The 14,789-nt window shown below is 44.0% G+C and overlaps 1 protein-coding gene across 2 annotated transcripts in view; it reads right to left on the minus strand.

Annotated features, from left to right (window-relative positions):
* Positions 1 to 3,976: 3,976 nt before the first annotated feature.
* PSENEN (presenilin enhancer, gamma-secretase subunit) overlaps positions 3,977 to 14,789 on the minus strand; it is a 42,150-nt gene continuing 31,337 nt past the window's right edge. For both annotated transcript variants that reach the window (XM_078655411.1, XM_078655412.1), the window contains 2 exons: positions 13,798 to 13,902; positions 3,977 to 4,472 (listed from right to left, as the gene is read on the minus strand). In XM_078655411.1, coding sequence (XP_078511537.1) covers positions 4,333 to 4,472; positions 13,798 to 13,902 — 245 coding nt within the window. In that variant the 3' untranslated portion in view covers positions 3,977 to 4,332. The remainder of the gene's footprint in view (positions 4,473 to 13,797; positions 13,903 to 14,789) is intronic.

Genomic DNA, 14,789 nt, shown 5'->3' on the forward strand with positions numbered 1-14,789 from the left:
AGTGCCATTGAATTGAAATACCAGAAAAAGTTAGACATCCAATAGCATGCTTTTGCTCATACTGTTACAACCTTCCGCTGTGAATCAATACGTTTAAAAACATTTTCCATGTTGCTGCGCATCCGTTATAATAGTCTTGTCTTCTGTCAATTGTAAATCGATTCCAGTCACTAGTCTCAACTTGGGTGTGCAAGTGAACTCAGTCATACAACTGTACCCTCCACAATTTTTTTTTCTCCAGATATGTCAAGCATCCCATCAGAAACTGTTCTGATAATTGCCCTTTTGAATCAATTCTGAAATCCAGCTTCAGTACATAATGCTAAACTGAATTTTCCAACCACATTGAAACTTGGTAGTAATGCCATACTCCATATGCTCCTGTGATCCTGGTCACATTTTTGTTTTTCAGGAAATGCTCATCTAAAACAACACCAACAGAGCACTTTGGCAATGATAAAGCCAACTGGGTACTGAAGCAAAGGTACATTTCTTGGCATGCAAAATCCACTGTAGACCAAAGATAACGAAGGGCAGGTTCTTGATTCATCAGAGTCCTTAGGGACTGCAGACATGTCCTCAGGGCTGCCCAAAGGTAAAGGCAGCACTCTTCAAACTGTACCAGAAAGTATATGCTATGCATGCTGGGTTGTTTAAATCTCATCACCCTGGTAATGATCCGTGAAGGCTAGTCAGGAGAATGCAGGAGCTCACACACTTGTACATAGAGGCTTTATTTGTCAAGCTGGTACAAGTCGCAGAACACGTACAGAAGACAGACAGGGTCGGATTGGGATTGAAATTCGGCCCGGGCACACAAAAAAAAAAAAATCGGCCCCATTTGCATAATGCCTTTCCTCAAATCACTGCTTCGGTTTAATTGCATTAAAAAAGGGGTAAAAAAAATGCACATATTAATTTGCACTGGAGAAACACACCTGAAAACAAGTGAAGCCACTTCTACTCAGGACCCCTGCCCCCCGCTCAGTATGTGCACACATTAATGGGCCGGCCGGCAATACAAAGGGAGTTATACCTCTGCCTGTTGCTAAACTGAGGTAATGAGCGCCTACTGCCTCTAGAAAGGCCACTCAGACACCCACTGGGCCGCTGGCGATATTCCAACAATAGAGACACCTCCCAAATCGCCCCCAGACTGCCAAAAAAAGCAGCCCACAGCAGGAACTCGGACACCGGCCCCTCGGGCATTGCCCGAGTGCCCGCGTTACCAATCCGGCGCTGAAGACAGACACTTCACCAGGAGCAGGTGTTACACATAGCTGAGCCCTGGTCTAACTGTTATGGGCACACCTTCATAGAACCTCCAGCGCATCACATTCTATGATGTTATGGGGAACAGAGAAGGCAAGATACTGCACCTGGGAACTATACAAGGGAGGATACCACAGTGACTTATGAATATTTAAAATCAGGGTTTCCCACTTGTCAAAAAGGGTCACTTTGAAAGCTGGTTTAGACTGCTGAAGATAGGCATGACGCCAGGTTTTACAGGGCACCCTTGTAGATAGCACAATAGGTGCTGCACAGATGGCATTTAGCTTCCAGGCCCTATGTGTATTTTCTACACCATATACTAGGAACTTGTAGGCAAGTTAAATGTGTCAATCAGGGGTAAGCCAATTTAACAATGTTTAAATAGCGCACAGGCACTTTATTTCTGTTTAGTAAGGGTGAAGTGCATAGAGTTCTAATGCCAGCAAAAACAGGGTCCAGAAAAAAAGGCAAAAAAAATCTTGCATAGGCAAAAAACGTAGATTTGTTACACAAAGCAACCACTATTATACACACGGACAATCGGCCGTTTCGCCTACACCTATGACTGTCAGATCATGGTTTACCTTTTGGATTCTCGGATCTAGATTTCCCTCTGCTCCTTGTTTTACTGGAGGGGGAGGGATTATAAGGGGGGAGGAAGAGTACTGAATCCTGGTCTGACTGCATTTGCTTGCGTTTGTCTCTAGTTCTACGCCCACCTTTTGGTAACCATCTTTTTCAATTCTGTTACACAGACATGGCCTTCTGGCTCTGCTTACTGTAATGCCTCAGCTTGCTGATGCCTTCTCCTGTCCTGGAAACCCTGCTCATTCAAAGCATTTCCTACACTACCGCTGCACTCATTAGGCCTTGACAATTGAGGCTTCACAGGTGCAGTCAAAAAACAGTAGCTTTAAGCCCAACCAGGAGCTAAATCTGGTGAGGCTAAAATGCCCCATGATGGGAGAGTGACAAAGGTTCCCATTTCCACCACACAATCCAACGTTGGTCAAAAGATTACAGTGCAAACATACAGAAAATATGAAAAGTAAATAAAAATAAATTCTCTTAAGAAACTTAGTTAAAATCATAATTATTTTAACCCTGCATGAAGGGTTGAGTTTTAAGTCAGTGACAGCAACTTGGTGACTCACCATAAGGAGGAGTCCATGGTCACGAGGTGAACGTAACTCCAACAAGAAGTCCACTCCTTGAGACTGGACATTAGTGACATAAAACCAACTGGTGTGGCATGTAGTAAAAACAAAACCCTCATGCCTTCCCTGAAGAGAACTGCGTGGTACTGACAGAACAGGAGGGTGGCACTGTGACAGTACAGCCACCCAGCTCAGCAGACAAGGAGGAACAATGAGGTGAGATCCTGTGGGAGAAAACCATTGAGCTGGAAAGACTATGCGAAAGAAAGGTGCTTGCGGGTCGACTGCGGCCTTCGTCATAACACCCAGTGAAACATTAAACATTGCACAATAAACCAAATGTTCGCTTTTGTATGAAATCTGCAAGTGACATTGCCTTTTTAACTGCACGTTAACTTGTTCAGGCCACTCAATTTAAACTGGCATTGGAGCACTTCCCTAGAGCCTCAGGCATTGAGGACATTAAACAATGCTTCTTTTCTGTTGTTCTAAAACCTACTGAATCACGAGTCCAGAATCGAACCCAGTTCCAGCTGGCAGGCAGCATTTTGCTTCCCTCAGCAGAAATAATGCGACCTAGATTTCAAATGCAGGTGTGGCGCACTCTGCGCAGTCAATAATACAAGTTCATTGCGTGCTACGAACAATTCAACCCACTTGGAAGTAAATACATTTTTTAAGGTTCATGCCTATGAACCTTTAAAGCTATGCTGCAGATAAAGGGTTCCACATGTTGATGCATTACACATCAGGCTCTTGCAGACTCAGCCCATAGGTCAGGCCATCGAATTTCTCAGGTTTAAGAGAGCAGAGAAATCGTATAGGCTGAGGCTTTAAAAGACAGATCTTCTCTCAAGAGCCATCTTTACAGGGTTTAACCTGTAACATGGGTCCAGCACAGGTGATGTGCCCTATATCTTGGGTCTGACCCTATAGAAATAGGGCACATCAGTTGTACTGCGCAGTCGTTGCAGCTTCAAGTCCTCGCCCGCAGATATGTCTTTCCTGTTCAAAGTCTTACGGGTGCAAACAGATCTGTTGGGTGACAAGGACATCTTTAGGCTCCAATGCTACATTTGATGTCCCCTAAGGAGCACCTGTGCGGCTCAAAGAACAATGAGCACATTCTCTGCCTGGCTACAAGCTCACCTTTGCTCTTTCGGTCACTTACACTGCAAGAAATATGTGAGACTTTAGGCTTTTCCTTGGTTCCTTTGGTAGGATGCAACACATTGCCATAACCAGTCTCTTGCAATCTGTAGGTGGCATGTATAAACTTACCAATCTATCGCTCACTACTCTCCACACATGCTTAAGAGCAGGTACAAGAACTTCAATAAGAGAACCTTTATGGTCATATCACAAACACTTCTTACACAGGTCATACCTTTAAGAACACACTGTTCCGTGTAAACACAACCAGCAAAGTGGCATGCAACCTCTCTAACAAAATGGCCGATGGCGCCTGGCCAAGGCTTTGAGGTGCTACACAAATGCAAACACAACAGAGCAAGGGAACCAGTACAGAAAGGATGCATATGGGCCTGTTTCTTTTAAACTTTATTTCAATTGCCACCAGTGGTTTCAGTAAAAAAGGAAAATGGGGAGGTTAGTCACACGTGGGAAAGAAAAATCACTCAAGTTGTTCTGGGGTCCTTGCTGCAAAGTTCACAGGAACATGGAGTCGTTGTAGCAGCCTCAAAGATGTAGTCTCTAGTGCCGACTGCGGAGGCCTGGCCTCTTAAATGAGTCGGAAAAAGGGTACAACACAAGAGTTCTTCCTGACTGTGCTGGTCCATGTTCCCTGGATACTGGGCTCACGCGGGTCCAAGGAGAAGAGCGGCTGCTGAGTTGGGCCTCATCAGTGGAAGGAGTTGGGGTGCCATATTCTAACCGAACATCAAGGAATGCCCAATGGTATGGTGAAAGACAGGTAATCTCCAGTCTCCCCCCAGTCAGCCCGGTGCAGCTGGTAAACAGTGATCCAGGAAGTCAAAATCACCACCCAAAAGAAGAGGCCTATGGCAGAGCGCTGCACATCTGGGAAAGCAAACACAAAAAAATATATATAATAGTTGTACGGTCTACAATGTGTCACCCGGGTTGTACGTGATAGTGCCAACCCTGTCACTGCTTTAAAAGTGCCTCCTTTCCTGCATACACATCCGCTAACTCCCCCAGATAAGTGGCTTCTGAGGTCATCGTACAAACAAATACTGTAAACATACCTGGCTTAACATTTGGATGCACATCAGGAACACAGAGTAAAGACTCACTGCTAAAGACAAAGCCAATTAACATGGGGAAAGTACACCAGCCACACATACATTTGTTCCTTGCATATTTCAAAGTAATACATTTCTTGTGACTCCATTTTAGTATATTTAAAACACACTTCTTGTAACTCATTTACAAAGGAGCAACTTGTGCTTTTTTTGTTGAAATTGCATCGTTTCTCTGCTCATACAAAAATTGCGATTACAGTACTCGAACTAAAAAATCTTGTCTAGCGCTATGACTCCACCGATAGTTTGAGATATTAAACTGCTAGTCGGATTATTAAATGTCACAAAAAAACCGGGAGAAAATCCTGTTAACACATAGTGTAAAATCAGTCCACACAACAAAGCAGACAAAATCACCAGAGCACCAAAAAATGAAATACTTTGACAACCAAGGTGATACAATAAGAAGCCTAAATGGCATCTTCTAAGTGTAGAGAAACAATGCAGGCACTCTGCTAGAGAACGAGCACGCAAAAATAAATAACATGAATCAAAAAAGACATGACACCAGTGGAAGAACATGCCTCCTGCACAATCTACAAAAGCCAGTCTTACATGAACCAGTAGAATGAATCCTCCTCCTGCTTCTTCTGGCCTCAGGAACCATCCAAAGAACCACCATTTCAGGGCTGCCTGGAACTCGGGGCCTTCCTTTTTCCCTATGCTTCCAGGCTCGTGGCTTCAACATCATGGCAATATCAGGAACACAACTCTTCAGGTTCAAATGCTGTTTGCCCACAAACAGACCTGACACCGTGATCAATCATTACTTTTGTGGTAGTCGAGACGAAAAAAATGCGTCAAAACGTTTAGCCACAGCTCTTGCACACAGTATTTTTGTGTTTTATCTGTTCAACACCCTCTATATAGGACACAGAGGAAAATATCTGAGCAAACATCTGGAGTGAGCGCTGTGTGTGCTAATAACGTAAGCGGCACACAGTGGTACCCTTTCTGCACCCAATGTTCTACTTTACACCCAGCTCAATTATTTCTTCTTCCCCATCCTTACGGCAGACTATTACTCTCCCTAACCACCTCCTTTTGTGCCTCTCCGGCACCGGATTGCTTCTGCATTGTCCTTAATGCTCTGGCGCGGAGGCATGTCGCACTATGTAAGATATATGCACCATGAACATTTGTACAATAAACAGAAACAAAGGCACCTCAATTCTCCATTATTTCGTATAGTTCAATCTCACACCCTGCTGCATTAGATGTATGAGAACTGCTTCAAGAGGTCCTCATAAACGCGTGTGAAATAAAATATGGGTAAGGGTAATTAAAGGCTAACATTACAATCCCTATTCAATCCTCCATAAAATAAAAGTGGATTGTGGGGTCCGATTGTCTTCAGGTAGTACCGCATGCATCTCATGTATACAACAGCCTGGAGAGATCGCAGTGTGTTCAGCCCCTGAGGAGGGACAGGAACGTGCAGGTCACAAATGTGAGATCTGCAGCAGAGCAGCTTCTATAGCTCCAGGTTTGGAGATGGGGTGGTGGGGAGGCCAGGTGGAGTGCCCCAAAGCGTGCCATTAGTTATCTTGCAAGAAAGCAAATGCCCCACACCCACAGGCTGAGTAATAAATGACAACCATGCCTGGGGGCAAGTAGAGCCTCTTATACCCCTGGCTTACAGGGCCACTGCACTTGCAGAACTAATGATAGCTGGATGGAACTAAGATGATTACATGTTCAGGACCTAAAACAGGGACCATTACAGACATAGATTCTGGACTACACGTTGGCACCACCCATTGCCCCTGTGAAGGACTCCAGTGCAGCACCCACCCACAAAGGACTACACATCCCATAAACCTATTCAAAAAGAAGAAAGAATAAGCTGCGCAGGATTGCTCCCCGAGTCCAACCATCTTCAATGTCTACATGGCCCCCCTCGCAGCCATCGTCAGAAGCCACAGACTCAACATTGTCTCCTTCGTCACCGACACCAAACTGATCCTCTCCCTCACCAATGAACACACAACCAACAGAATCAACTTCCACAGTAGAATGTAGGCCATTGCCACCTGGATGAAAGACAGCTGCCTCAAGCTCAACTAGGACAAGATAGAATTACTCATCCTGGGACATCACACTCGGCTCATCGCTCACTATGAACCACCAAATCAACGCAGTCTCTTCAGCCTGCTTTAACACGCTCCGCCTGCTTCGAAAGACATTCAGATGGATCCCCACAGAATCCAGGAAGACTTTTTCCCACGCACTCATCACCAGCAGATTCGACTACGGCAACTCACTCTTCGCCGGAGTCAACCAGAAACAGCTCAAGAACCTACGGATTGTTGAAAATGCTGCTGCCAGACTGGTCCTAGACATCCCCTGCCGCAGCCACATCAAGTAATACCTCCGACAACTCCACTGGCTCCTAGTCAACAAATGAATCACCTTCAAGCTCCTCCCTCACACCTACAAAGCTCAACCTGACGAAGGACCAGCATACCTGAACCACCGCCTCACATTCTAAGTACACACCATCCTATCAACTCGCTCTTGCCTCCATTCCCAGGATCCACAAGACCAATACTGGAGGAAGGTCGTTCTCCTCCCTTGCCACCAAGACCTGGAACACCCTGCCCCTCCACCTCAGGCAATCTGCGTTTCTGACCCAATTCAGGAAGGACCTCAAGACTGGGCTCTTCAAATGATCCTCCGCCCAGTGCAACCAGCAGCCCCCCTTTCCACAGTGCCATGAGACCCTCACGGACGGTAGCCACACTATACATGACCCTGATTGATTGATTTCAAAGAGGTTAATTTCTACAAGTTTTGATGAAGCAAAGAAAGGGAAAGGAGATCACAATGTGCACAATGCCACACACAAGCGGCTCATTCAATCCGTTTTTCTTTGCATTCTGGGACTTGTAATCAAGCCTTTATAAAAGCAAGACAAGCCTATTTCGAAGAGTGGGGAGTGGAAGCTGGGAGAGGTGTCTAATGACTTGTGATTGGAATCATTTGAATTGGCAATATCGTCGGCATATGCCGTAATTTTCAGTACCTGTTCGTTAGACTTGAAAGGAACAATTCTGAGTTGTGCTTGAAGAGAATGTAAAAATGGTTCAAGTGAGAGGGCAAATAATAAAGGTGATAGGGGGCAACCTTGACGAGTGCCCCGGGAAATCATTAAATCTATGTAAATGTAAATGTAAATGTAGTATACTTGTAAAGCGCACAGCTGCCCCAGCAACGGGGCGTCCCGGCGCTGTATAACTCTGGGGAACCCGTCCTGGCTTTCCCAGTGGGATGGTCCCTTGCTGGGAGTCCCCAAGGTGGAGCCAGGCATCCCCGGAATTGGTGGGGCCGTTGTGGAGATTAGGCAAGCTAATGCCCAGAGTTGCCGAGTGGAACACCTGATTAGAGTAAGCACCGAAGCGAGAATTATCAAGTCCGCTGACCAAGGTCCACGACCCTGCCGCGTCGGGAATTGAACCCTGGTCCCGGGCTCACTTCTGCTCTCAGGCCTGCTGCCTCTAACCAGTGAGCCACACTACTCCACTATGGAAGTCTGTCCCCCATAGCTAATATGGGCAGAGAGGTTGTCATATAGTGCCTTTATCCACCTTAAAAAATGTCCACTAAACCCCATTTTGGTCATAACGTGCCAGAGATAATCCCACCCCACTCGGTCAAAAGCCTTTTCGGCATCCAGCAAAATCATGCCGAGTGGGGTGGACTCAGTCTCAGCCACGTCAAACGCTGTTATGGCCATGTTGACATGAGTGGTGGTATCTCTTCCAGTGACAAATCCGTGTTGCTGCGGATTGACTATTTTGGGCATAAAAGGAGCTAGCCTAGTAGCTAAAATTTTCGCAAATCTTTTTGCGTCGGTGTTAATCAGAGAGATGGGTCTGTATGACCCCCTCTCTTCCTTTGGTTTCCCCTTTTTGAGGAAGAAGATTATTTTAGCTCTATTCCATGACTTGGGGGCCCTCCCAGTCGCCCCAATGGATTGTATGACCTATAATAATAAGGGTACTAGTTCCTCGAGACAGATTGGATATATCTCTAGAGGGATAGTATCTTCCCCTGCGGCCTTTCCCGTCGGTAAAGCAGCAATAGCTTGGCGCAGTTCTTGCCTGTGATATTTTCAGACAGTGAATCTATTTCTGAGGTATCAAGTAAAGTTGTTAAAGTCTCATCTAAGTAATTCTGTATAGTAGCTTCTTTCGGAATAGATTCGGGAGTGTACAAGATCCTATAAAAATCCACGAATTGTTCCAGTATGTCATGCGGCTGATCATATAGCTTATTGTCGGAGCCTCGGATGTTTGCAATCATGGTACTAGCTCTGTCTTCGGCCACTTTGTACGCCAAGATTTTACCAATTTTATCCCCACCCTCATATTGTACAATCTTAAATTTGTGTATATTAGAGCTATTTTTTGGAATAAACTTTGTTTTAGTTTCAGATTTTAATTGACTTAGTTTAAGGCCTATCTCTACTACCGTCGGCAGATTTAACCGTAGTGCTGTAGCCAGCTGTGCTTCCTGGGCAGCAATGCTGGAAATCAAGGATTCACTAAGTTTGCGACGTTCAGAGTTTTGTCTAAGCACGTATCCCTGCGTGAATCCTCGGATGCTTGCCTTGCAGGTGTCCCAGACCATATTACATGTGGCAGAGTTCTGATTGATTTCTATAAATTCAGTAAGATGATTTTTGAACTGTGAGATGTAAACAGAGTCTGATGTTAAGTATCTGGGAAAAGAAAAAGGTCTAGGACACGTGCGAGTATGTGGAGTATCAAAAGTCAGCATTATGGGGTTGTGATCTGAAGAAATTCGAGGGCATACCTCCATTTGGCTAGTATTCAGTAATTTAGCGTTAGCTAGAGCCATATCCAACCGAGAACAGAGTTTGTGAGGTGCAGAGTAATATGTGTAGCCAGGAGTGTGTAAATGTAGATACCGCCAAGCATCTTTAATATCATGTGTAAGGCATAAATCTAAAATTGAGGCTCTAGTTTTACGCATCCGCTGAAAACTCCCAGGCCTAGTAGTATCTAGTTGGTAATCCATGATACAGGTGAAGTCCCCCATTATAATGAGCTCCCATCCCAATCTAAAAGTTTTATATTTAGATCAAAAACCCTGGGTTCGCCTTGGTTTGAGCCATACACCACACAGACAACATATTTGTAATTTTCAATGTTCATTTGAGTAATGACCCATCTACCGTCTTTATCATGAGCCGTTTGTAAAGTTTCTGCCCTGAATCGTTTGTCCTTAAGGATTGCCACCCCTCTGATTGAAGCCTCAAAAGTAGAACAGCTGACAATTTCATAACCTAGTTGACAAAGTAATTTTTTATCCTTGCCAGCTACATGCGTTTCAGATAGCAGTATAAGATGAGGATTATAAAGTCTCAGCTCTTCCGACACGAGACGTATTTTATTTTTACTGTTAAGCCCCGCGACGTTCCAAGCAAGACACTTTATTTTATGCATTTATAAAACAAAATAACCCAAATAATGAAACGCCAAGTGGAAATTTTTCTTAGACCACACAGATATGAATATTTACTTATATTTTTATCTTCAGTAGAATGTCTCCCCCTCAAATTGTAAACACCTTTTTCGAATTTTTTACCCCCCAGCCCCCCACCCTGCGGAGAACAGCGAACCCCCACCCACCCACCCACAAAGGGGAGGGACCACCCTTCAGCTTCTGCTGCCGTTGAAGAGGCAGCAACTACAGCAGACTGCCTGAGAGACCCCACCACCCCCATCTCTGAAGTGTTGAAGTGTTTTTTTTAAATACATTTTCTCCCCCCCCCTCTCTCTTTTTAGATAAAGTCACTTAAGAGTAACTTTTCCTAAGGACCAAAAGAAGAGAGAAGGCCCCGCCAGCTGAGACTTATTTTCAATAACTATTGTATCGACATAGTCAAGAGTCTAGCTACAAATTATGATAGTTAAAGTCTAACTTCTACTTAAGCCGGATAAAAATTGCTCAGCTTCTTTAGTATCATTAAAGAAATGTGTAAGCCCGCCCTTGATAACTTTTAGACGTGCAGGCTCCTGGAGAAAAACTTGCCCCCCCATAGATTTAATTGGGTCGATCAGTTTGCGTAATTCCCAGCATCTGTCCATAGTGGCTTTACTAAGATCTGAGCGAACAAACAGCGACAAATTCTCTATAGTTAAAGGGGCATTAGGTCGTGCTTTCTGCCAAACAGCCTGTCTCAATAGAAAATTACCAAAAAAAATAAGAAAGGGACGTGGGAATTTACTCTTTGTTCTTTTGGATTAAGGGTAGGCGGTGTGCCCGCTGGATTTGATTTATTCTTCTGATATCATTAAGGCATTACAAGGGATTAATATTGAGGCTCGTAAATTCGGCAAAGTATCCGGCTACAAGTTAAACATAAACAAAACACAAATCATAGCTAATCATACACCAGCTGTAAAAGTCCCCGAGATCTGTAAAACCGCCACTTACTTAGGTGTCAAAATTACATTGAATATACGAGAAATAAACAATCTTAACTATAACGAACTAATTAAATCTACTACCGTATTGCTAAAAAAATGGCACAGATTGCCCTTGAACTTAATTGGCAGAATTAACCTCATCAAAATGAAGGTACTACCAACATTTTTATACCTTTTTCGCTCCATTCCATTAGCACTAAATAACTCTTTCTTTAAGCAACTAGACGGAATATTTAGCAGCTTTATCTGGGGGTACAAAAAAGCTAGAAGATCGTTGAACTCTTTAAAAAACAGCACAGATAAGGGAGGTTTAAACTTTCCCGATGTTAAATTGTATTTCTGGTCTTCATTTTTTAGGCGCCTCCGATCTTTGTTACATACTGAAGACACTTTTTTTTCCTCATTTTTTTATGTTAAAATCTGACTCAAAAATGTTTTTACTCCGAGCGAACGACCCTAACTACTACAAGAGGGTGAAATTTAAGACCGCCAAAGATATTTTCAGGATATGGGTTAATATTCTATCTTACTGTAACACTTCCTTTTACCATCCGAAATTGCAGCTATGGGGCAACCCGGGTCTTCCGGGGATTTTTAACGATGGCATGGCCCTTAGATGGTCTGCTCAGGGAATTAATGTTCTGGGAGACCTATATGGTGCACAAGGGTTTTTAGATTATCATACACTCCAAACTCTGTATAATCTGACGGAAACAATGAGATTTAAATATCTACAAATACACAACTTTCTAATAAGGAAGAATCAAATATACAACATTCTAGATTGTGATATTTGGAACTGCTTATATTCTACCAAAAATAAATCTTTGATAAGTGAGGCTTACAAACATCTTTGTGCGCTCAAAACCGATGATTGTCAAAAATTAGCCGAAAAATGGAGTAGCAAAATTGGCTTAAATATAACTCCCAAACAAATATCATGCTCTCTATCTAATATTAATAATTCTGTACGATCATCCAGCTTAAGGTAGCAGCAGTTTCGAACAACATGTATGCTATACTATACACCGGAAAAGATCTCTAAGTGGTCCCTTAATAACATCCAAGGTGATCGTACCAAATGCCCTAAATGTCTCGCCTACGCAGCAGACTTAGGACACATGCTGTTCTCTTGCCCAACTTTAAAGGATTTTTGGGGGGAAATACTTAAAGTTTTGGAAATTAAGAAGATCTTTTTACCCTTTCTCACTGTACCAATAGTATTACTTGATATCTATCCTGTCTCCCTCCCCCAATCTGCTTTGATAACGATTCTTATTTCTTGTGCTAAACTCACATTGGCTAGAGCTTGGATCAGTCCCAAACCCCCTAACATCTGGGAATGGTGGTCACTAATTGCTGAAATTCACTCTATGGAGTTAGGTCTCGCCAAACTTAGAGGAGTTCGCTCACTAAAAAAATTTGAGGAAATTTGGGGTGACTTTCTTTGAAGACTTTTTGGTTGCTTAACTTTTCTGTTGGATAGATACTTTGCTGTTGCTGATAATTATACTTTTACTGTTCTTGTTTTTTTGTATGAATAATTGAACTACGTTGCAATGTGGTCCAAGTGGAAACTGAAACAAATCTCCGTTAGGGAGCAAGTTACATTCATTTTGTAAACAATTGCTTTTTTTATTATATGTACACAGTTATGTCTTCCTAATCAATTTGTCAATAAAAAATGGTTAAAAAAAAAAAAAAGGAATCATTTGAATTGTCGACTGGCAATCGGAGTGAAAACAATCATGGACTTCTTTCCTGACTTCAGATATAAAATTAATCTAGCCCCAGATAACTGAAACTAGCCAGGTGAAAACACTTTCTGCAGTGATAAGCCGAGGAGCCAGTCTGGTAAGCATGAACATTGGAGGATGGGCCCCTCAAATGCCAACTCGCCCCTCATTATAACCAGCTGTGTTTTTTTAATTGGAAGAAGCCGCATAGAAGGAGACTCTGAAGAATTGAACTCCTGTCCAAGGGCTAATGAGAGGTCCAGGGGAAGCTTGTTTTAATTAGAATGCACACACGTGACCCTCTATTGTATCTGATGTAACTTGTAACGCAACGATCCTAAATGTAAAGCGCTCCGATACCCTCTTGGGTCAGTTCACGCTATAGAAAACTTTATAAATAAAGTAAAAAAGTAAATAACTAACTGTTCTGCTGCACTTGCAGAAGTAGGAGTGCAATCCAGGATTAAGATGGAGAAAGTAGTGTCTGTGGTGTACCAATCATCACCACAAGTATGAGCAGTGACCATTCCAGTAGTGCATCCAGGTACCCCTACAGTAATGTCAGCAGTGCCCCCCCCCCCCCCAGCAGAGGCAGTAGATGACTGTACTATTGCTGCAGTGCAACACTGCACAGCCTAAGATGGTATACTCACTCCACAGCACAGTGAATTCCTGCTGCGCCCTTTGGTCTCTTGCACACTTCTCGAATTCCACGAGGAGGCAGTATTGCAGCTGGTGATTACTAGGGATATGGCTGTTGGTGTTGAACACATTCCCTTCCATGGGGAGATAAAACGGACCAATGGGCTACATGTTTTAGCACAAAACTCTGCCCCTCAGTCACCTACCATAGACAAAAACCTAGTTGGTGGGTTCACATACTTACAGCCCTTGATCTGTGGCTGCTCCGTAAATGCAGGTTTCAGGAACGCATCCCTGAAAAACCAGAACACGTTCACCAGCCAGAGAAAAGGCAGCAGTGCAAAACCTCCTGTGAATGAGAAAGAGGGTAAAAAGAAAGATCAGAGCAGTGACGCCCCCAGGCCCCCCAGACCCACACACTACATAAGCATGCTTTCAAGTTGTCCACTAGGGCCTAGGTCTTGCTAGACACACCTGCTCCAAGCCAGGATACTCTCCTGGGTAAAAAGGGTGCTCTACAAATCTGCATAACATAACAATCCCCAGTACCCTAGAGAGGTGTTAAGGGTTTTCTGCTCATAAAGGTAGCAGCCTTTGTATTCTGTGCACTGAATACCCAGTCGCCACCCTGTTAGAAGGTAGCTGGCTGTAAAATTGGTCCTCCTATTTCTCTACTGAGTGAAGTAGTGTGGCTCACTGGTTAGAGGCGGCAGACACGAGAGCAGAGGACGGCCCGGGACCAGGGTTCGATTCCCAGCGCGGCAGGTTTCTGGACCAGGGTCAGCGGACTCGATAATTCTCTCGCCTCGGTGCCCACTCTGATCAGCGTTCACACTCGGCAACTCTGGGCATTAGCTTGCCTCATCTTCACTAACGGCCCCACCAGACCGCCGGGGATGCCTGGTCTCACCCTGGAGATACCCATTAAGGGACCATCTCTCAGGGAAGCCAGGAAGGGTTTCGCAGCGGTCGAAGCGCCTTGGGACCCTACGGGTAAGTAGTGCGCTATATAAAGGCCTATACATTTACATTTACTGCGCTGCAGGAGAATATGAGTTTCACACTTTTGAGGTTCTGGGCTTCTAAATGAGCCATACCGCATTCTCTTGGCTTGCTCCCAAGACAACATTTAAATGTGTGGTTGCTGGTTTTTGCGTCTTTCTCCTCTTCACCATCCTCCCTAGACCTTCAATCCTGGCTCTCCTTCATAGCTCATTATTCCTGTTCTTTATCCTA

The sequence above is a fragment of the Lissotriton helveticus genome, chromosome 7 (genome assembly GCF_964261635.1).
Source record: "Lissotriton helveticus chromosome 7, aLisHel1.1, whole genome shotgun sequence".
Classification (NCBI taxonomy): Eukaryota; Metazoa; Chordata; class Amphibia; order Caudata; family Salamandridae; genus Lissotriton; species Lissotriton helveticus.